This window comes from Ips typographus, linkage group LG3 (genome assembly GCF_016097725.1).
Source record: "Ips typographus isolate SLU linkage group LG3, UJ_Ityp_2.0, whole genome shotgun sequence".
NCBI classification, from domain to species: Eukaryota; Metazoa; Arthropoda; class Insecta; order Coleoptera; family Curculionidae; genus Ips; species Ips typographus.
Genome location: NC_138424.1, coordinates 10319813 through 10342804, shown reverse-complemented (window position 1 = coordinate 10342804; position 22992 = coordinate 10319813). Strand labels below are relative to the sequence as shown.

General features: G+C 34.2%; 1 protein-coding gene and 1 long non-coding RNA gene across 2 annotated transcripts in view; both read left to right on the top strand.

Moving 5' to 3' along the window:
- The window catches only part of LOC145727174 (protein O-mannosyl-transferase TMTC1-like), a 267670-nt gene that overhangs the window by 175055 nt on the left and 69623 nt on the right, over window positions 1-22992 (top strand). The window contains exon 4 of the mRNA XM_081976649.1: window positions 14147-14220. Within this exon, the coding sequence (XP_081832775.1) occupies window positions 14147-14220 (74 nt within the window). The remainder of the gene's footprint in view (window positions 1-14146; window positions 14221-22992) is intronic.
- On the top strand, window positions 21637-22722 carry LOC145727175 (uncharacterized). Its single transcript, XR_014177797.1, has 3 exons — window positions 21637-21757; window positions 21836-22018; window positions 22082-22722. It is a non-coding gene; the product is annotated as an uncharacterized LOC145727175 (long non-coding RNA).

Genomic DNA, 22992 nt, shown 5'->3' with positions numbered 1-22992 from the left:
AAGTTTTTTAACGAAGTCCACAGTTACAGCACGAGAAATTGTTCTGATTTTGTTTTGAGTGGAAATTGTACAAGAACATATACAGTGCGTTTTTTTTAACGCGCAACATAGGATTTCACGTGTTAAATTTTTAAGCCCATGTTAGACCATGTTATTTTGGAACTACAAGTATAAAACTTGACGGGTGGCTGTTTCGTACCCTGAAGCTTAAGTAAGTTTACCAATTCGGCCTAAAAAGTGTTAAAAAGCTTGCAAAAAATCATCTTTTTTCTAAAAGGTTTTATCGTTTCATACTCCCTGTATGCATTGTTGTTCTTTGTTGTTTTTGATACTGGCACGGCAGGTAGCAGGTAAAATTTGGCGTAGAAAGTAAAACAGGGTGATCATTAACTTTATATCAAGAAAGTTAAGGACAAAAGAAGTATTTTTATAAGTGATTTGTTCAAAGTGACCTTCGTTTGAAGCCAAACAGTATTCCAAACAATCATAAAATGCCCTTTTGACGTTCAAAAGATGTCGGGTCGTGATACAGTCAAAATATGTCACTTTACCTGCTACCTGCCCTGCCAGTATAAAAACAACAAGGAACAACAATGCATACGGGGAGTATGGAACAATAAAATCTTTTCGAAAAAAAATGATTTTTTTTCCAGTTTTTAATCACTTTTTAACCCAAATAGGTAGACTTACTTAAGCTTCAGGGTACTAAAGACACACCCGTCAAGTTATAGACTTGCAGTTCCAAAATAAAATAGTCTTACATGGGCTTAAAAATTTAACACGTAAAATCCTATGTTGCGCGTTAAAAAAAACGCACTGTATGTTCACTTCAGTATTGTACAAAGGCCTTCAAAATTTTAATATGTTGCCCAATATAATAAAAAACTGTGATAATTTGAACAATTTTAAAAGAGCCCTAAGACAACATGTTGTAATTTAAGTGCTTTAGCTTGTTTTTGTTTAATGTTTTTACTTTTTAATTCGTTACTTGTTTTTAAACAGGTCCATATTTGTCCATTTTATTTATTTTATTTTTACCTTAATTTTATAATTTTTTTTATATATAATTTTTATAGTGGCATGATTTGTCATTGTGTTAATTTTTATAGCTACATGCTAAATAAATACCATTATTATTAAACTTCTATCGATAATTCTACTCCCTGCGTTCAAGAATTAGGGCCCTGATGTGGTCAGTATTTCCATTCTCCCAGAACGCAAAATGGGCTGGTCAGTCCTTACAGAGTCGATTACAGCCGTAAAGATGGGGCAGAGATTCCCATAAAAGAACCCCTTGGTAATGAATGGCCGAAATGAATTTTAGTTAAAAGGATCGGGGTCTTCTAATGAACTGACATTAGGGTGCGGCAAGAAGCCGAATTTCCAAACAAAGATATAGGACTTTAAGAGGAGGACTATGTTATTAAATCGATTAACATTTCAAATATTTAAAGGGATCTGACGCCGTCCATACCTTCCAGATGGAATGGTCCGAAATATTTGACATGTCCCAAGGGATAGCCCCCAGTTATGAAACTCAATTTAGGAGATCCCATTAGCGGACTGGCAAATATAGGAAATTTGATGTGATATTATTAGGCAAAACCTTATTAAGGAAAATAAAATAGAGTAGTTTGTAAGTCAGTACACATTTGGTCTCTTATTGATCCCGCCAAGTCTCACATCGTTGTTGGCACGTCCTCGCCACAACGGAACCGGAACGTGCCTCTTTCAATTTTAAACTTATTGAGAGGTTTTCCGCCAGTCAAATTAAATTACTAGTTTTCAATGGTGTAATTTAGCGACCGCCATTAAAAGGAAGTGCTTTCGATTTGGTTAAAAAGCGATTCGTAATACCCCGGCCCTCTGTTCGGGCACAACTTGAAAGCTAAGATTGCTTTTGTGCGGAAGTGATAAGTTTAATTAGTTCGGGCTGTTTGGTCTCAGTTGGATTTTCCTGCTCTCCAACTGTAATACTGTACTACGTGATGAAGTAGTCTCATGGCCGCCATTATGATAAGATGTGAACGGTGTGAAGGAAATGGCTTAATAGCCGGCACTACCGGGGATAGTTGACTGCTTTGTAATTGTTGATTACGAATTGCTTAATTTCACATTAAGAGAGCTGCAGATAAACATTTGTTTAGTTTGACAATTGCTCAACTTTTAATTAACATGGAATAATCTTATTCCTTCTTAATGATTTTGTGTCATTTCTTTTCTGTCCAAGTGCTGAATACTTGAGTAAATTAAAAGTGTTGTGTGTTAAGCTTGAAGTAGCTTTCCAGGTATTGCGTCAATTCTCTTTTTATTTTAAAGTACTATTATTAGAAGTATTCGATTAAAGGTATATTGATTAGCAATTGATCAATAATGGCAATCCGTCTGCGTTATAATTGTATATTTCCGTCAGTCGGAATGCTTGAAAGGTAAACCTCACTTCTGACTAACAATTATTGTAATTTTGCTCTGTCTACAACTTTAAGGTCTTCGAAATCGAAAACTAGCGACATTTTTTGGACATATTTTGTGGAATACTCCTATTTTAGCATCTTCTGTTAACCGAATCATTTTTGGCCAACATAAACGGGACACCCTGTAGTATTCTCCGTCGATTTGATTACCTCGGTATACGTAGTGAGTTATCAAAACACATAAACATTTGTGATTGGCAACTTCTGATGATTTCTCTGTCAGTAAAAATTACTTGCAATAAATGAAACAAATTTTGCAAAAGTATAGGAAATTTTTCCGCAGCAAACATTACAGAAAATGTATGTATCACAGTTATTTTATGATGAGAAATAGCGTAGAAATAAACCGCAACATAATAATGACATAAATGAAACTGGGGCCGGCTTACAATATTATGTGGCTCATTGATATAACTCTATTTCTTATCATACTTTGAAGGTAATAAATATTGAAAAAGTGAAACATAAAATACAAATATTAAAGTCACAAGTTGTCATTAAAAGTATGTTACTTTGTTTATTTCGCTTCTCTAATCCAGATTAAGAATGGATTGGATTTAACCTTAATCCATAACAGGTGACAGTGCTCCAAATTAGGAGGATTGGATTATGATTTCTTAATCCAAACTGTGAAATAAACGTCCAAAATTTGGATTAATTTTAGTTGGGTCTAATTTAGGCTATAAAATGACATGACATTGAAAGTTTTGATGTAAGTAATGTCAATGTTATTTGTTTAAATTTTGTTTATAGTTCATGCTTACTCTTAAAGATGAATAAGAAAATTAAGAAAATGAAAATGAATGAATTTTAAAATTTCAACCTCAAAAAGTACATTTTTTTATTTAAAAAAACGTTTGATAATTGTTGGTTATGTTGTTTGGATTAAAATAGGATTTAGATACCATCCTAATCCTCTAAAATCATAGGAAATAAACTGTCACCTGTTATGGATTAAGGTTAAATCCAATCCATTCTTAATCTGGTTTAGAGAAGCGAAATAAACAAAGTAATTATGTATCAAAAAAGTTAATTTCAATTTTTCAATTTGCTTCTTTGTTGTTTCTTCTTAAACAACAGATGATGGTACTCAAACTAATTACGCTGTAGATAACTTACTTTTAAAAAGCTATCAATCACTGATAATTTATTTTAGCTTTTTAAATTAAAGACATCGATGTATTCAACAATTCAAAACAATTACTTCCCGCCCTGATCCAAATAATGATATTTCTGATGAATAGTAGTTTAAAAGTGTTCCTTGCAATGAATTCAGACAAATACCAATGCTTTCAACACTATATTTCTGTAATTTGAGATTATAATTTTAGTTAGTTGATTTTCACGCCATGAAAACTAAATTAATTTTTTTTAATAGCCTGTATTTTGAAAATGACTTAAAGTGTGTTTTTTGGTCATAAAATTAGTGTGTTTAATAAGAAACACACTGCTTATTGTTATTACAAGTTTTAGGTTATGGTTGTTCACCGTTTTATGAAATATCTTCATTATCATGGCTTATTAGATACAAAGTGGACCTATCTAGTACGGTTTTATCTATTGATTTGAGTGTAATGATAATGGATTAACAATACTTACTCTTCTATAACTCGTACGACTTAACCAGATTATTTAATTTTTTTCTGTACAGTTGAGAAAAACCAAATTTTTGTCTTCCATCACTATTTGCTGAGAAGAAGAAATACACAATTTAATAAAAATTCAGGCTCAATCTATTATATCAATCTATATAGTCTAGTTTAATGTTTTATTTGGTTTATGTTTCAGAAAATCTGCTTTTACAACTCACTTTACCTTTTTTAAAAAACAATTTATTTAGATTGTTAACACTCCGTATTAAATAACCGCATTTCCTCCCTCACGTCGTTTACCATAAAATATCAAAATAATAAGACAAGTCTAGAGCGCCTTCACGCTTAACTACAACAAAAATGATGATAAATTTAACTTTAATCTTACAACTAACATGGAGAAGCACTTTCAATTTTACAGAAGGGTCTCTCTGTCTGTTTCGAGTAAAATGCTCTTGGGTATGAAATAGCATTTTGCTCTCCCAATACGAGAAGCAGAGACAATAAATTTTAGCAGCAACTTTTCCAAAGTCGAGCGAGCCACGCTTTTTAATCCGAAGAGTGAACTACATCATTACGAGGCCACTGACGTCGTTTTCAACCTGAACCGAGTTTTCTATAGCACGTTAAGCTCGGAAAAGTGCGCACTTTCCTGTACCGCTTCTGTTCGAAACTATGGCAAGAACGTGTCGGTTCGAACGATTTTATTTTTCAAATCAGATTAAACCGATAATAAACCACTTTGATGGCCGCTAAGTTTGATAATACAGGTTATCCATGTAGAAAAGCTGTTTAATAGTCTTAAGAAGCCCATTTACCTGGTGATTTTCAAGCAACTATGTTGGAAGATAGATTTGCTTTCCAATCAAAAAATTTCCCAGCAACCACATTATCAACCAGATTGCCCGATCAGAACTTGGTTTAGTGTAAAAATGTAGGAAGCTTTGTCAACTGGTAGTTAGCAAAGTCAAAAATCATTCAAAAGTTCAACATTTTGAAAAAGGGGACTTTTTGGACCAGCTGAATTGTATAATACCTTTACCACCCTGCTTTGGAGCATACTCCATTTTGACATTTGACATTGATGTCCCTAATATAACTTTTATTTTGCAACTAGTTTATTATTAACAAACAATGATCTGAAAAAAGCATATGACAGCGTATCCCTAGTAAAACTGTGGAAAACTTTACAGCAGAGTAATATCAACTTAGAAATTATAAAGGCTGTGAAATCCTTCCCTGAGTTAAAACAAGCTATGGTCTAACATCAGGATTTACGGTTACCAAGGGGCTCAAACAAGGTTGCTGCATCTCCAACAATATTTAAAATTTATCTAGAAAACTGGATGTGGGAATACCTGTGGACGATGATTATACAGTTTACACACAGTTTCAAGCACGAAGAGCAATTTCCATGCTAAATAATACACTATGGAATAAAAATATACACACAAATAACCAAAAACTAATAGTGAAAAGCATAATAACATACAGCTCTGAAATATGGCCTCTAAAATAAAAAAACACTCGGAGCTACAGAAATGGACTACTAGAGACGGGCGGCAGGAAAAGCCAGAAGACACAGAATACCAAACGACACATTAAGACATAGCATGAACATAAAACACGACATTATCGATGACATTAGAACTCAGCAACTGATATGGTATGGACACGTACAGAGCTTGCCACAACACCAAAAAAAAATCCTAGAATGGAACCCCTAAGGAAGAAGGAAAAGAGGAAGACCACGCAAGAGCTGGAGAGAGGGAATTGATAGTGAAGTTCGGGAAAGGGGCCTGGAAGAAGACATGTGGAGATATAACGGGAGGTGGAGATTTGGAATCGGAAGACGTAAAACGTTGTAACCCCGATATTTGACATTTGGGCAAATTATGCCTTGCCAAATAACGTCATCGTGACGTCAAAAAATCGGTCCTTGGAGCGTGATAACGAATGCGGCCAAAAAAGACACAAAAATATAATACGGCCTTGTCAGTTACTTGTCAGTTATTACTAAACAATTAGCTATTTCAATCATTTCACCACATTCTTCTTTTGAAAATCATTACTTATGCTCTTTTTTTATCAGTTACTCTTCTTTTAGAAGTTTCTGACCAATTAGGAAACTCAATCATTTTAACGTATATTGTCACGTTAAGGGTTGGTTGAGGGGGAAGAATACTCAGGTTTCCACAGGTAACCCACTCTTTATTACGTAATAGTGCCTTAATCTCTAGACGATAATCTTACCCCCAGATGGCTAAGATGGCGGGGATCATGACGTGGTCTGGCTTCTAGGCAAAGGTACACGGAGGGCGACGCTTTAGCGGTGGTGAATGAACCCTAGACTTAGGTCCGAGGGCATTCACCGAGCCGGCAAAGACGCGAAGAGCCTAACAAAGGGAGGTAAGCTGGAACGGCAACTCGTGCTGCGCGTCCACACTAATTCCTTTGTTAGGGCTGATCTAGGGTGTGGCACTTGGTCACCTACTGCTCCACTTTTAAGTTGCACAATAGGCGTACCCAGACTAACCCGGAGATCAGTCAGTGACTTCCCTCCGGGGAAGACCCCAGAGTTCGGTAATCTGTACGTGCTTTTGGTGCAGTATTTATACCCACATCATGACCCCAATTCGCCAATATTGCTGACACAAACATTGTACTGGGGGAGACCGGGGCAACTTAGGGTAACGGCGCCTAGTGTAATCTTTATGTTACATGCCCCTCCCCTAGAAAGTGTTCGCCCCGAACACTAAAAGCGAAACTTATACATAAAGTCTACATATACTAATGTTAATCTTAAATGCTATAGGGTGTATAAAGGTGGTGGAACGAGTCCTTTATTTCTTCACCAGATTACAATATAATAGCTTAATATAGTAGAGATAGGGGTGTACTTTAAAATATCACAAATGTTACATTGGGTCACCTTTCAACCTTGCTGTTGCGTCTATCTTATTGCCTTCCTTATTAAGCGAAATTCCGTAAAATTGCTCATTGTACCCTTCTTTGGCACCATCGTCTAAGTGGAAACGCTTCACCTAGGCTTCATCTCATCGTAGTGCCTTCTCTTGGCACTGTATTCTCTAAGCGGCAAACTTCATCGCTTAGCTTCATTTCTTCATATTCTGTCCTTTTGCGTGCTCCTTTAGCACACCTATCCTTGGACATGTATATTTCTTCCTAAGTAACGTCAGCCCATTTGGAGATGCTTCTTCAGCTCGACTTATTAAAGACTTCGGGTGCACACGGGTGTAAGTAGAACCGTCGTGGCGGGACCCATCTGAAGATGTCGGCTTCTCCAAGACATAAGGCTAGTTCGCTTTTCAACAAGGCTGTAGCAGTTGATCGATAGACGCAACAAGATTGCCAGGTTGACCCTAAAAAAAATAAAATAAGATTCCAATTATTACTTTGTTTGCCATACATCTCTTAAAACATAAATAAAATCATTATGTAAACCAGTACACTTTGTTGTTGTAACCTAGAACTTCATAATTGCACGAATTTGCTAGGTCATCACATACCTACACTTAGGTCAGGGACCGCGACACTGACCTAGAAATCAAGATATTGTAAATAAATAATTGCGTTAACTATACACTTATTCTATGAAACCTAATTAAGAAAATTTGCCTTTTACCATACCCATTATAATACGAAAATAATGTGCTGCTATGCACCAAAAATGTTGCGCTATGGTTGCCTTCTTAGAGCGTCCTACAGGCCCCTCTTGACATTGCCCTACTCAGTTCAAGCAACTGTGAACCTGCAGGCTAGCCCTTTTCTTCCACAACCTATCATTGTGTTTGCGCTATGTCTCTTCCTTATCCTTCTGGCCCTTGTCTTAGCTTATCTTCTTCCACTTGAGCTTCTGTACCTTATTCGAAGCGGGCTGCCAGATTTTGTGGACCTAGAAGTGTACCGTCTTCAATCATTCCCTTTTTCTTTGTGCTCTTGTTTAGCGTCTGCGAGGGTGTGTCTGCTAATGTGAGGATTATAGACGGGGATCGGTACCCGGCGCCTCCACCATGTCACGTTAAGGGTTGGTTGAGGGGGAAGAATACTCAGGTTTCCACAGGTAACCCACTCTTTATTACGTAATAGTGCCTTAATCTCTAGACGATAATCTTACCCCCAGATGGCTAAGATGGCGGGGATCATGACGTGGTCTGGCTTCTAGGCAAAGGTACACGGAGGGCGACGCTTTAGCGGTGGTGAATGAACCCTAGACTTAGGTCCGAGGGCATTCACCGAGCCGGCAAAGACGCGAAGAGCCTAACAAAGGGAGGTAAGCTGGAACGGCAACTCGTGCTGCGCGTCCACACTAATTCCTTTGTTAGGGCTGATCTAGGGTGTGGCACTTGGTCACCTACTGCTCCACTTTTAAGTTGCACAATAGGCGTACCCAGACTAACCCGGAGATCAGTCAGTGACTTCCCTCCGGGGAAGACCCCAGAGTTCGGTAATCTGTACGTGCTTTTGGTGCAGTATTTATACCCACATCATGACCCCAATTCGCCAATATTGCTGACACAAACATTGTACTGGGGGAGACCGGGGCAACTTAGGGTAACGGCGCCTAGTGTAATCTTTATGTTACAATATTTTTGCTCTGGTTTTATCGGTTCGCCTTTTTTCAAATTTCTGGGCAATTAGCCGGCGCAATCATTTTATCACATCCTTTTATTCTTCTCTTGAAAATTTTGGGCAATTAGCCAGCACAATCTTTAAGCAGAAAATTTTAGGTTAGGTTAGGTTAGATTAGGTGGGCATGGTCCTACAAAACTTTTTATATTCATATATTTTTTAAAACGCACCGCAGTTATCACGAATGCAAGGATTAATTTCAATTTACCTTAAAAAGAGGGTTAATCTATTCTCTTTTAAAGGACTCATAGGAAACTCAAATTAACCTGTGACTGTATCCAAAAACGCCTATTACATCTGCCCCAAACTCTTGTTAAAAGACGGAAAGTAATACTTTTCTGCATTGTGATTGAAAGTCATCATCAGTAAAGTTCAGAAAAAAGACACGTTTTAGAAACATATTTGTAATGGTTTTTTTACATGTTATTATACTAAGAAAGTACAGTAACATACTACCATACAAACAGGTGATATACAGAAAAATGTAAATTTCAAAATTACAACCAATGCTCAAGACAAGGATCTTAGGTATCACGTGTTTCAGTGTGTCAAAACGAATGTGACGTCATTCAAAAGATAGTCACATGATCACTCTATCAGAAAGTCTTATTAACATCTTCTGACCCACTGTCAAATCACAATCACATTCGTGCTAGTACACTAACTCATGTTTCTTACAAAGTTTATCTCTATTTTTGTCTTGAGCATAGGTTTGCGATAGTTGTCTCTTCTTATCAAGGTATTCCTATGTACAATTTTTGTAATTTCTCTATCAGACTATTAGAAACAGTATGTATCTAATAAAAATTTCTCGATTATTTTTTACTTTTCTGAAATCGTTCTACCGGTTTTGCTATTTAAGAATTCTCAACTTTTTAAGATCCATGTCGATGTTTTTTTGAGTTTTCAGTTTTAGTTTCAACATTCAAAACATGAACTAAATTGGGTAGGTTGTATTTGTTTTTGAATGCAAAATGGAAGCAAGTGGTTAAAATAAATTAATTGGTACAAAAAAAACTTAAAAGAGGCACTTTTAGCATGTATTTACAGACTGAAAGAAGCAGCAGAAAATCTGAAATCTCCCGAAAAAAAAATAGTTGCCAATTCAAAGGACTTCTTTATATTGCATACGTTTAGAAGCAACCTAAATTGGTTTTTCTATGCAGTTAATTGTCATATTAAATAACTAATATGAACGTTTCAAAGAGATATTAAATTTACTAGCCTCTAATAGGCAAATGGTCGCCCATTTTGCGCAAGTATACATCCGGAATCAGCATTAAACGGTAATAATAGCCTAGCAGATTGGTCAAATATAGGCATTATCCATTCATTACTTTGCCATAAATAAATGATCGTCGGCCATTCGGAATAATTTGTGCATTTGCATTATCCAACCCGAAATCATCATAGTTATAAGTCATTAATAAATCACGCAGAAATAGAAATTCCATTAATAAATCACTGCAAAATAGAATTTCATAAATTACCGGTCCTGTAATCCGTAATACTCCCCGAAACTATCGATTGGCAAGAACAGCTTAATCCACGAAACCGAACCTGACACGGATTATTACACCGCGTTTATAGACAGTGGTGATGAATGGAATGACGTTTTGCGGTTGATTTTTAACCGAAAAAACGAAAAAAAAAGGGAAAAAGAACGCGTTAAACGAAAATTCCTGCCGCCAAAACGCCCGAAAGAAAAACCTCTTCGGTATTCCGCGACTTATTTACAAGGCAATCTAAAATGCAAATGGCGGCAATCCGGAAGGAAATTCCATTAATGCAATTCATTGGAGAGAGCTCGTTCTTAAAAGCTTTTCAAGGTTTTAATTGACCGAGTACGAAACGTTTGAATACGAATCAGCTTTAGTCACTTTCATCAAATAAGTTTCGCATAATTTGAAAGGTTTTTTCTGGTTACAGTACAAACTGGATTTTGAAAATCTGTAATTTTTGTAAGTCTGTAGAGAGAATTGCTGCAAAGTGTATACTTTAATATAGCTTATAATTCATTCAAATCAAAATAGGTACAACCATCCAACAGCAAGACATTATCTCTTACACACCTTAAAGTCATCTTTTAGAACATGAAATTTGCTACAATTTTCTTTTATTAGAACTTTTCGATAGTTTCTTAAATAACGGAGCTATGCTCACTTCAAAAATCGAACTAAATAGTTGATAAAGAACACTTTGGTGCATTCTATAACTTTTGGCTGTGTAACTCTTGGCAAAAGCCTTTGAAGAGGAAAGCAGGTGTAATCTTCTATAGCATGAAATTTGCTACTAGTTTTTTAACGTTTTTGATAGCTTTTCTGATTTTTGAAAAGCCTGCAAGTAACTTCCACAAAAGGAAGGAAACCCAGTCAGGGGAATCTTCATACAAGCGAAGCAAAACTGTTGCTGATCCTGCTGAAGCATAAGACATAATGCAATCTTTCAAGCAAAAAGTAGCTGAACGAGATGTTTGTTGCAACACAAAATCAACCTGTTGGTTTTTGAAACCTAAATGAATGTGCTACAGGCTCAAAATCAGACAACCCATTCGTATATTCCCCCAAGAAATATTGAAACTCAATAACCAAGTACTAGAAGTACCAGTAGTTCTACAGTTTTGCAGTACGCCACTTGTATCCTCCTGTTCTGATCAGCAGTATTTCATACAGAGCCATATATTGAAGTTGATAAACCACATTCTGGCTTTTCAACGTATTGCGTACCCATCAGTTGTGGGATGCAGTTCTGAGCCACAGACACAACTATCAGAGGGTATCAGCAACTTCACTCAAACAATCGATTTCTTATCTGAATATATTCATTTAATGTTGTTATTAGTGCACTGCACACCTCTGGGACTATTCTGGATATTAGCTGTTTTGATATTTTTCAGAACAAACTTCTAAACCCAAAAATTTCTGAAACCAACTGCATCTTCTAGTTTTAAATCTGCCAGTAAGCTGCTGCCATTGTATTGTGCTCTGCTTTGGAAAAGTTGCCTTGGCCAGTATTATGAGCGACGTCTCTGTCGTTTGATATCATCTGATGTCTTGATTACAGCATATGCAGTGCAAGCTACAAGTAGATCTTCTGCTTCAAATGACATACTGATACAAGTAAACGCGGAACACTGATTGAACACTTTGACGAACCGGAACGAACAAAAAATAGGTTTCGTGTGGACGTGGTCGTGTAACAGCTTGGGAACTGTCCACGAACTGCTTGCATTCTGATTGTGAACTGCTCGCGAACAAGACTGTAACATGTTCGCGAGCTGTTCGCAATAAATTTGCCGGTGGATACGCGCCTTTACGGAGCTACGCTCACTTGAAAAATAGCACTTTGGTGCATTATAACACTTTTGGCTTTGTAACTCTTTGAGGAGGCTTTTAAGTATAAAAACACCTTAATGTAATCTTGTAGAGCATGAAATTAATGATTTTAGATGACAATCTAAAAGTAAATAGGTTTATCTAGACAATTTTCAGTTTTTTTGGCTTTTTATCTGTTGAATTTGATGACCATTGTAATTGACCACCAGTAAGCCCAGGTTCTGAAACCCTTGAAATTGACTTTAAAAGTTAGAAATATATTTATCAAATCAATTATCATGTTCTGTGATTGTCGACTGTTGAATTTGACTTAAGACCTTCAAAATTGGCTTTTTTATTTTTTTTTGCTTTCTCTGCCGCTTGCAAACCCAGAACTTGGTTCTAAAAGCTTTGGCAATGCTTTAAGGTAAAAAAACGCAAAATAAAGTAAATGTTTAATGCTTTTTTGACTATTGAATTTGACTTTGAAACCTTGAAAATTGACTTTTTTGAAGTTTTTAGCTTTCTCTGCCCCTTGCAAGTCCAGAATTTGGTTCTGAAACCTTTAATAATGAAAATGGGTTCATCATGTAAATTTAGTAAAATGCAATTTTTCAATGTCTTTTTGGCTGTTGTCTGTTAAATTTAACTTTGAACCTTTTAAATTGACTTTTATGAAGTTATTGAAATTGAAAAGCAGATAATTTAATTCAAAAACTTGAAACTTTGACTCTTAAGTTTGTTTACTGCTGACTGTTGAATTTGATAATAAAACTATATATTACTCTGCTATTTGAAAGCCCAAGATTTGGTTCTGAAACATTTAAAAGTGACTTGGCAGTTAACGCCAGGTTTATCAAGACAATTTTTATGTTTTTTTGACGGTTGAGGGTTGAATTTGACTTGACTTTTGAAACCTTTGGTAATGACTTTAAGGTTAAAAAATGAACCATTAAGTAAATTTTTATTTTTTGTACTGTTGTCTGTTTATTTGTTTAACACTCTGTATACTATTTATAACAATGTAATTGAAATTGACGGTTAGATAAAGTTAGAAGTGTTAGTTATTCAATTATTGATTACTTAGGTAATAATTAATGACTTTTCTTATTAATGCCTGCTTAAAGATGGAGTAAAAATAATGGCCTCGTAGTAAATTAATCGTTGAATAGCTAATAGCACTATAATTTTGCATAATTATTTTAAGAAGTATTCTCTACTACACAAGAGATTAATACAAACAATGTCCAATTATTTAATCTAGATCCAAATGTATATTTTCCCACCTTACGTCATCCTAAATAGCACATTTAATTCGAGACAAAGCAAATTAATTTCCGCACAGAACATTTCCGGAAGAATCAAGAGCGTGAACGCCATTAATTTTCCTTCCACCAACAATTTAATACATCAAAACATCACGAAACCCATTTTCCCATTTTCCCGAAAGAAATGGATTCGCCAGACAGGGGCTCCCCGCTTTATATTATTAGATGGCGACGTAGTTATTTCAGGCTCTGTACAATCTAATAATTCACATTTTCTGAATTTTAACGATCAAATATTCAGTAACGAGTATTGTAATATCGCTTTAGTTCACAGAAAAAAAAATGGTTCCAGTTACCATCTGTTTGCTTAATAATTTAAGACCCAGGTAGCGTAATTTACTGCTGATCCACATAAAGTAGCTATCTAACTTTCAATCTAGTAGAATTTATATCTAGAACATACTGGTGCAAGGATATGTTAGGTAACGATTTGATTTCACTGCATTAGCAGGGTATACACTTGGAAAAACACAGCCTCTGCTTCTGTAAAGATTTTTTTGCATGACTGGAAATCATTCAAATGAAATTCGTATACGTTTTATTAATGGATCCGACCTCGTAGAAGGTAAAAGCTATATTTTTAAGGCACTGGCCGCAATAAACGAGATTTATATCCAGAAAAATCCGAGTTATTTGCGGCAATAGGTACTCCTCATGTTTTCAAGGGGTTTATGGTTCCTTGGAAAGACGCAAGCAAATTATATACGTCCCGCATGCCAGTACATTCAGTCCTTTTGTACTACGTTATTCCGGATTATACTATGTAACATTCTTGTTTGTTTCAGGTCACTGGCATTGTAGGAAGAGCCGACGTTCTTGCTTGCGTGTTCTTTCTGATGTCCATCTTGGCTTATCATGGGTAAGCAAAACGTTTAGTTTTTAGATAAACTAGAATGTATTACCGGCAAGATGTCAAGCTATAAAACTTTCAACACCTGTTATATCAAACCATCTTAAATAACCACAAGACAAGATAAATAGGCGTTATACATGAGTATTTATTCTTTGACATATGGTAAATGGTATGTAGTTGCTTACTACCTTGACCTTAATGATGGTAATAAATTAATCTGTAAATTAGTAGTAATTATTGTCTTTGACTATTAAATCCCCTGCGTTATGTTAGTACATAGACCTAAACAACATTCTGAATTGGCTAATGACCAAAAATCACAAATTTTTGTTTAGAAATTAGAACAGCGTTGCTAATCTTCTGAATTCCTGCTATTACATTTTGCATCATTTGTCAAATTTTACTGACCCATCTTGTAACCCAACGTAATTTAGTTCAAAATTGGACTTATTTTTTGATAACATTAAATACAGGAATGTTCAAATTCCTAAAAACAAACTTAGTGTGTCTTTATAATAGAGATAACTTGTAAATTGGTTTTATTTCCTACTGATATTTAAGTAAAATTACTTTTTTGCCACCCTGTACGTAGGTTATTAAAACATTATACATAGAAAAATTTACATTAATTTTGGACTTTTTTATTGGAATTACATCATCCTGTTGGTTTATATGGATCAAATGAGCGGTCCATTTTATTGCATCATAGAATATCACTATAATGTTGCTGTTTTTCAGTCTTGCCTAGTGTCCTAATGTTAAAGTTCTGCCTGTTTCCAGTCATTTAGTGCTTCCTCTGCTATTTCTGTTTTATTATCGTTTCCTGGTAATTTCTTGTTATCAAAAATTAGCTTGAAAAATGGAAATCTTCAACTCTAAAAATGTTAAAATTGGAAAAAAAAACAAACAATTGGTCTTATCGGTCAATATCGGCTATAGCATTTCTAACCTGATTTTTCTATGTTTGGCAGTTTTGAGTTTGGTTAAATTCGTGAATACTGTTTTAAATCCAAACCGTTTGTAGTACTAATAACTTAATATCATTATAGGCTCGTTTGCTGGAGTCTCTCAGTATCAAACCTTGATCAAGATCAATATAAACAACGTCCTGGAGACTAATCGTATGTTTTCTATTAACTTGCTCTTAGAAAGAGAGCAAAAATTGACAATCCGTTATTATAATAACAAAATGGCAAAACTCGGCCTAAAGGTGCAAAAAACAGAGTTAATTAGACTACCAGAAAAACTAGTAATACATTTCTTCTTCATCCATGACTTCTCTAGTTCCATTTATATAAGTAACTACATCAGTGTTTCTGATGAAAAGGTGTTTTCTTAAACTTCGTAGTTATGGACCCTGGTACAAATGGGAAGGCAGTCTTTTTCTTATCAGAACTGGCAACACCTGTACTATGTATGTGAATTTTTTTTCGTTTCTTGTTTTAAGTCAATTTCAAGATTTTTCTTTATCTTTGGGTTTTTCTGCTGCTTTTTATTCAATTTGTATTTTTTTTAGTGACTTTTCTGGCTGTTTTGGATCCAGGCAAACTTCTTGACATGCAGGAAGGAGTTTATTGGGTAATTCCGCAAAAAAAAGGGGTGAAGCAGAAAGGAATAAGGATGATAACCAGGCGACACGTGTTTCTGCTTTTCGGCCTCATCAGGCATGTAACTCCATCTGTACGAAAGGAGGTTTAAAATGTTGACAAAATGTATGAAAGGAGGTTGCAATATTGACAAATTAACAAATTCTACTAATTTAAATCAAAGAGTGTTTGCAATGTTGCCAAACTGACTAATTTTACTAATTTGGTTTGAAGAGTATATGCAATGTTATCAAACTGACAAATTGTACAATTTTGGCTTGAAGAGTGTTTCCAAACTGATAAGTTTGACTGATTTCTTTGAAGTGTGTTTGCAATGTTGCCAAACTCACTATGTTTACTAATTTGGTTTGAAGAGTATATGCAATGTTATCAAACTGACAAATTGTACAATTTTGGCTTGAAGAGTGTTTCCAATCTGGCCAAACTGACAAGTTCGACTAATTTCTTTGAGGTGTGTTTGCAATATTTTGTCAACTTAACAAATTCTAGTAATTTAGATGGAAGAGTGTTTGCAATGTTGCCAACCTGACAAATTTTGCTAATTTGGTTCAAAAGTGTCCTTGCAATGTTACCAAACTGACAAGTTCGACTAATTTCTTATTATTGAAGTTTGTTTGCAATGTTGCCGAATTGGATAAATTACTAATTTGGTTCGAAGAGTGTTTGCAATGTGACAATGTAAATTCTGAGTTTGACGTCGGAATTTAACTAAATTTTAAATTTAACTAAACAATTTTTGTGACCTTTCTACGCCTTCGTAATTTTGAACCATCCATAAGTCTCGTTTTAATGAATTTATATTAGAATTTTAAAGAAAATTCCCACTTTTAAAATAACATAAACCTTAATTTTGAATTTAAATTGTATCCCAAAGTCCCAACAGTAATCTCAAGTTATAGTTTGTTTATTATATCGTCTCATAACTTCACTGAATAATTTCTTTTAGCGCCAAGAAAATAACAAAATACTATTCAGATTGTATATTTATTTGCACATACATTATGTATATCAAATTTGCTTTGGTGTTTGTACGATTTCTCTTAACTGACATATTGCGATATTTGGTTTGGTTTTAGATTATAGTGGGAAAATTATTAGACATAATTCACTAGAAACAAATTGCAAAATATTGTTTTTTTTTTAAATAAGAGTAATATACTTCTTTACCTACGACTATAATCCTTTTTCTTACAACACTTTTCTTTTATACTGTTATTTTTAATATTGAACGATGCGTAAAAATATTTAAAAAAATCGCGGTGTACCCAAAAAACGATCTGGAAAAACTGCGTGCTCCTTTCAACTTATGAAAAATACGTTCAGCTTATTTAAAACCCCGAGCGAGCCACTTTTATTTATTGGACTTAATATTTCAAATAAATACGTAAAGTCTTTTTTTTTTCCGGGAAGAGCGCGTATAAATGACGTCGCATTTTTCATTTTTCAATTTTTCGTCCGTTTCTGTATTATAAGAGTGCGTGTGTGCGTGGGAAAAATTAGGATCGACTGCCGCGATAAGAAGCTTATACGAGCATAGATGTTATTACTGCTATTATTTGCCTAAATTGCTGGTCTTTTTTCTACTTTTATCAAAATATTGGATTGCTTTAAGGCTGAATGGGCTCCGAATTTTCCGGAGCCTCTATTTGGGTTAATTGGACAGTAATCTTTTTTCATAACGGCGACGTTTATTATTCACATTTATTTCTTCAATAGATTAGTACGAGACAAATTAATTAAAAGGTGTCTCTTCTGGGTTTTATGAATAATTAACTTCAATTTATTGTAGGTATTAAGTTATATGGGATGGTATTTTTAATGCCATTTAGGTCCAATAACGGTTTAAGCTGGGATTTGTTTACGGGTATTAGAAAATATACCAGTTTAAATAGATGCTTGAATATAATATAATAACATTACAGTTAAATTTTATCTTACCAAAGTCACTAAAAACTGAAATTAATCATAAATTATATCATAAGTTTATTTTAATTAGAAACTGTTGAGCAACCAGAACATCCAGCTTTGTTATTTATTTACATAAAAGTGAAAACCTTTTAATTAACCCTAAACAAGATCAGAACGTTTATTAGAGGTAATATACGAGTAGTAGCGTGTTATGGGCACATTTTGAATGACACAGCGTCATAAAATTTTAACAACAACGTAATAAATCCAAATTTAGCTAATCACAAAGCCGCAACGGGACAGTCTTTAATTACGTTACTTGTACAAAGATATTGAAAAATAAATGTGTATCATAAACTCGTAATTATGAAAATTCAATCGTTCCGGAACGTTTGTGGCTCGTTTGTTTTGATTTGACAGCTAATTAAAGCTGTAGTTTCGATTAACTCAATAAAATCGAGTCTAAAATGTTGTGTTTTGCTTTGTGTGTCACTGTCTGTATGGTGAATAATCCCAAATTAATTTTACGCAAAAATTATAGCCTTGTTCAAATTAAAACAAGTTTATTTAAAAATAATTCCTCTATGTAATATAGCTGCATAAAACTGGAACACTTTTTAATTAACCCTAAACAAGATTCAGTTAAGACGTTTATTAGATTTACCGTAGCGTGTTACGGGAAATTTTGAATGGCATTAATAACGAAGCTTTGTAAAAGTCTACCAGCAGCGCAATAAACCTTAATTTAAGTATCACAATACCCAAATGAGTATTTTTAATTGCATACCTTGTACAGGGTGACTGTTTATATTTTACTCAATAGCTAACTTCTTTTGAAATTCTCTAAATTAGCAAAGTTACAGTATTTTTTTAAATTATTGAAACATGTTTTAACTATTTCAAATGGAACACCAATTTGCTCAATCGGAAGATTTCTATTTTTTGATTTCAAATATGCAATATTATATTCAATCCACTTTTATGTGTAACTATCCATGGTAGTATAACAATCCTAGAAAAGTGTGTTAAAAATGCGGATTATTCAAAGTTAAAGCAAAGAGTGTTAAAAGGGTAGGTTTAGAAAATTCGCTTTACTTTGACGCCCCCTATCGGCAGAACCTCAGCACCAACTTTTATACATCAATAGAAAGCTTGTTTCATTGGGTATCCATTCACGTATAAAAGTCCCAGACAAATGTAGGAAATAAGCAAGTTATTCAAAAGCAAAGAGTGTCAAAATGGTTTAGTTGGATAACTCGCTTAAATTTGACGCCCTCTATTGGCAAAACCTTACTATCAAATAACCAACTTTTTTACATTAATGGAAAGCCTGTTTCATTGGCTATCCATAGACGTATAAAAGTCATAACATGGTGTATCAAATAAACGAGTTATTCAAATTTAAAGCAACAAGAGTCAACATTGTGGATAGAAACCACTTTTTCAAGGGAATGGAATTTCTGGTCACTAAAATAAATTTTGTAGAATATCTCGTAACCTAGTAGAATTACGGAAAAATTGCAAGAAATGAAAGTTGGGTAAAAAAGGTCAAGAAAACGGAATCTGGACTTAATTCCCATATTAAAACTGCATCCAGGGTGAACAAACTTCATTCAGACTCATCCTGTACACCGAGAGCCACCAAAATAGTTTTGGAGCACATCACTTGAAACAGGAGAGCGACAGTTTTTATGTAGTTTACTGTTGTGGTACCTCAAAAGACAACCGATCGAAAAATAGGTCTCCAAAATGTATTTTGTCGTATATTTTTTAAACCAGTAGACATATGGAAAAAGTTCAAAGGTCAGAACTTCCTAAAAAAGGAGATTCCAGGATTTGAACAGCAAAAGTCCCACGCTTTAAATTTATACAAATTGGCCCAAAAAAAATTAATTTTTTCGTAAAAACAATTGGAAACAATACAATTAAAATATTAGTGGTAATAGCTACCTTTGCTACTGTTATTGCAGGTTTCAAATTAGCATGCCTTGAATACTAAAATAATTGAATTACTTGATTGATATTGGCATTTATTTTTATTCAAAATGTAGAAAATTTTCAATTTAGCAAATAAAATACAGGGTGACCCATACAAAATAACCTAAACAAGTGATTGACATCTGTCAATTTTGACATCAGATTCTGGTGATTTAAATACGCAGTCAGATTAAACTTAACAAAGTTAACTAGTGAGTAAAATAAAAACAATAACTCTGAACGATATTATTATTGTCGATTTATTATTATGTATAATATGTAATATCTTCGATTTAGTTCACAAAATGTTTGAATATGTATTTTCTGTCTGACGCAACTATTTTTATAAAATGGTTTTCGTACAAATTTGAAACATACCACAGTATCTTCACTTTAGTCCATAAAGATAATAAAAGCCTGACTTTGTGTGATAAGGTATTCAAATACACTGTTGTTGTAGAGAGGTAAAAATGCGTTTCTAATCTATCTATTGTTAAATAAGTTTTAGAACGAATTAGGATAACATAATTATTTCTTGGACGAGTCCAATTCAGACTTATTCTATTTATTTATTAATACTATACACTTACTGTAATTATCACAACTTTGTATAGAGCTAATACCGGAAGATTTGAACCATCCACACCATTTCTCATTTGGAAACTAGCTGACTGTGGGCCTTTTCCCGGTAATAAATTGAAATACCAACAGACCAAAACCCCTCATCACGATTTATCTAAATAGCGTTTTTGTCGAGTAGTGGAAAGCCTGAAAATACGACCGGAACTATTTATCTTGTCAAGAAAGGAAAACTGCGGCAAATAAGTCCTAATTGACAAATCGATTGCTTACGCAGAATAATTCGGTTGCAGAAACGAGCACAATTTTCTCACAATTACGTGGGACAGTTTTATTTTTAAGGCACTCAGCTAACTAGCACAAGGAAATAAATCTGCGAGTTTATTTTCCTTCTTGGATAGTCTAAACCATTTTACACCCACGGGTCGGCATTAAATCGCGGTAGACGAGGGAGTTCCCGGCTTTGCCACTAGCACATTTTTAGCGGCTTAATTATTGGCCCTTTAGGAACCCTAATACTCAAACGCAATCAAAGGGATTTATTGCATTTAAGGGATTTTTGTGTTAGCGTCGACGGGGATTAGTTTAACCAGAGGTCTTGTAAAACGATGCTCTAGGAAAATAAAAATACAACTTAATCAAAAACTGAGATTAAATTTGGATCGTAAAGTGATATTTTTCCGGATTGTTTTATGTGGTGTAAGGGAGCGTTTATCGCGGAATAGGGACAGCTGGAAGCGAGTCCCTTTCAGGGCGGACTGTCAGATTTTTCGAGGATTAATTATTAGACCTTTACACCCCGTAATCCCTAAAACGCAATCTGCGGGATTTTCCCGATTTAAGACTTTTCTATAAATTGCCCCTATTACGCTTCAGGAGGTCGATATAAATTCCGGGGATAAGTAGGGTAATCTCAAAAATTATTGATGTCGGTTCGAGGTTTGCAAATTAATTGTATAATTTACTTGGCTTAAGTCAGATGACTACTTTAGATTAGACCCACAATAAATTCTTATAATTTTCTCTTTTACAAACTATTGCAATTAAGAAAACTAACTTTAATTTGTTTTAATCCAACTCAGGTAGAACCTATTCATTTGACAACGACAACACAGACGAGAAACTCAGATAATGACAAAACTGAATTTAGAAAAAATGGAAAAACAAAACATAGAAAAAAGGAGAATTTAGTTACAATGATGCTGTCTAATTGCTCCGAAATTTTTTAAAAAAGAAAAATTTAGTATTTTTATTAGTAGTGTCTTGAAAATAACAATTTTTCAAGAAAATAAAAAAAATTTAATTTTTTTAATAGAAAAGATAAACTTATTTATTTAGGTTATATTAGGATATTTACTTACTCCCAAGAAGAGTTTTTACAAGAACACTACAAAAAACAAGTTTATTCAAGCCAGTAGTTCTCGAAGAAACATGGATATAGAGTAAAGATGTATTTAGCAGAAGCTGACAAGGTGATTTACCTAATACTATAAAAAGGACTCTGGTAGAGGTATTAATGAGCTGCTAATACTAAATAGCTTATGTTTCAGGTACCTTTATTTGCCTAATCTGGAGTTTGCTTATCATGCTTTGAAAGGGTCCAAATTTAAAAAGTCCCATTATCAATTGCTCTAAAAGACTCTGAAAAAAAGGTGTTTGAAGCTATAGTTATAATGGTGTTGTCAAAATCCATATGCAGAGTGTTGAAAAAACAAATTTCTAATAAGTTTCAGGTAATATTAGAAAGATACAAGTTATTTAATACATAAATTTGGGCAAATGCCATTATTTTGCAGAATTAGCCCTTATAAATTTTGCCGTATCTTCTCTGACTATAAGGCTAGAAACAGATGGTGCTACTGTTAAATACTGTCACGATCTAATTTTTAGTCGTAACGCGGGGACGTGTAGGCTGGGGTCGTAGTCAAGTTAAACTCAAAGATTGGATAACAAAAACAACAACGTTTATTCATAGAGAAACTAATAAAGAAAGATTAAATGAAAACTGAATTTATAAAAAGCATTGTCAGACATAAGTTGGTTTAATTCAAATTATAAGGTTTGTACTTACATGATAATTAATTCACAAACCATTTTGGACGAGGGTAAGTGTCAAGGTAGAGTTCCCTTAACTTTCGCGACCGAACCGTTTAGTTTCGCGGATAATTTCTAACCAACTTTTTTTTCCAATTTCTCGGCTATTTATTGTAAGGTATTGCGATCCCTTAGTCAGTTCAATTTCTTAATTGCTTGTCTAAGCACTTGGATCATTGTCCGAACAATTGATGACTTATTGCTGACTGGCGATTGCAACACCTTAGCTAGCTTCCGTTCTAAAAGGTTCGATTGCTTATTTTGCAACCCAAGTGGTCGACGACTTGTTTCGGTCAGTGGCCGATTATTTGCTGACTAAGTAATTAACGAAAATCTACTTGTGACAATACTTTTACATCAGCTAGTAGGTTAAATTACTATTTTAATTGTATTATTTACACATTATGAAATATACAAATAAAATCTTTAAGAAGTACACTGTAGTTTCTTTTTTATCAGAAGTCTAGTTTTCTTCATAAACAATCATAAAATTAGATAGATAAGTTCTTTAACTGAGGTACCTACCTGCTCTTACAATAAATTGAACTGAAATTGAAAAAAACATGTTAAATAAATCACACAACAAAACCAAAATGATATGTATTTAATGCTG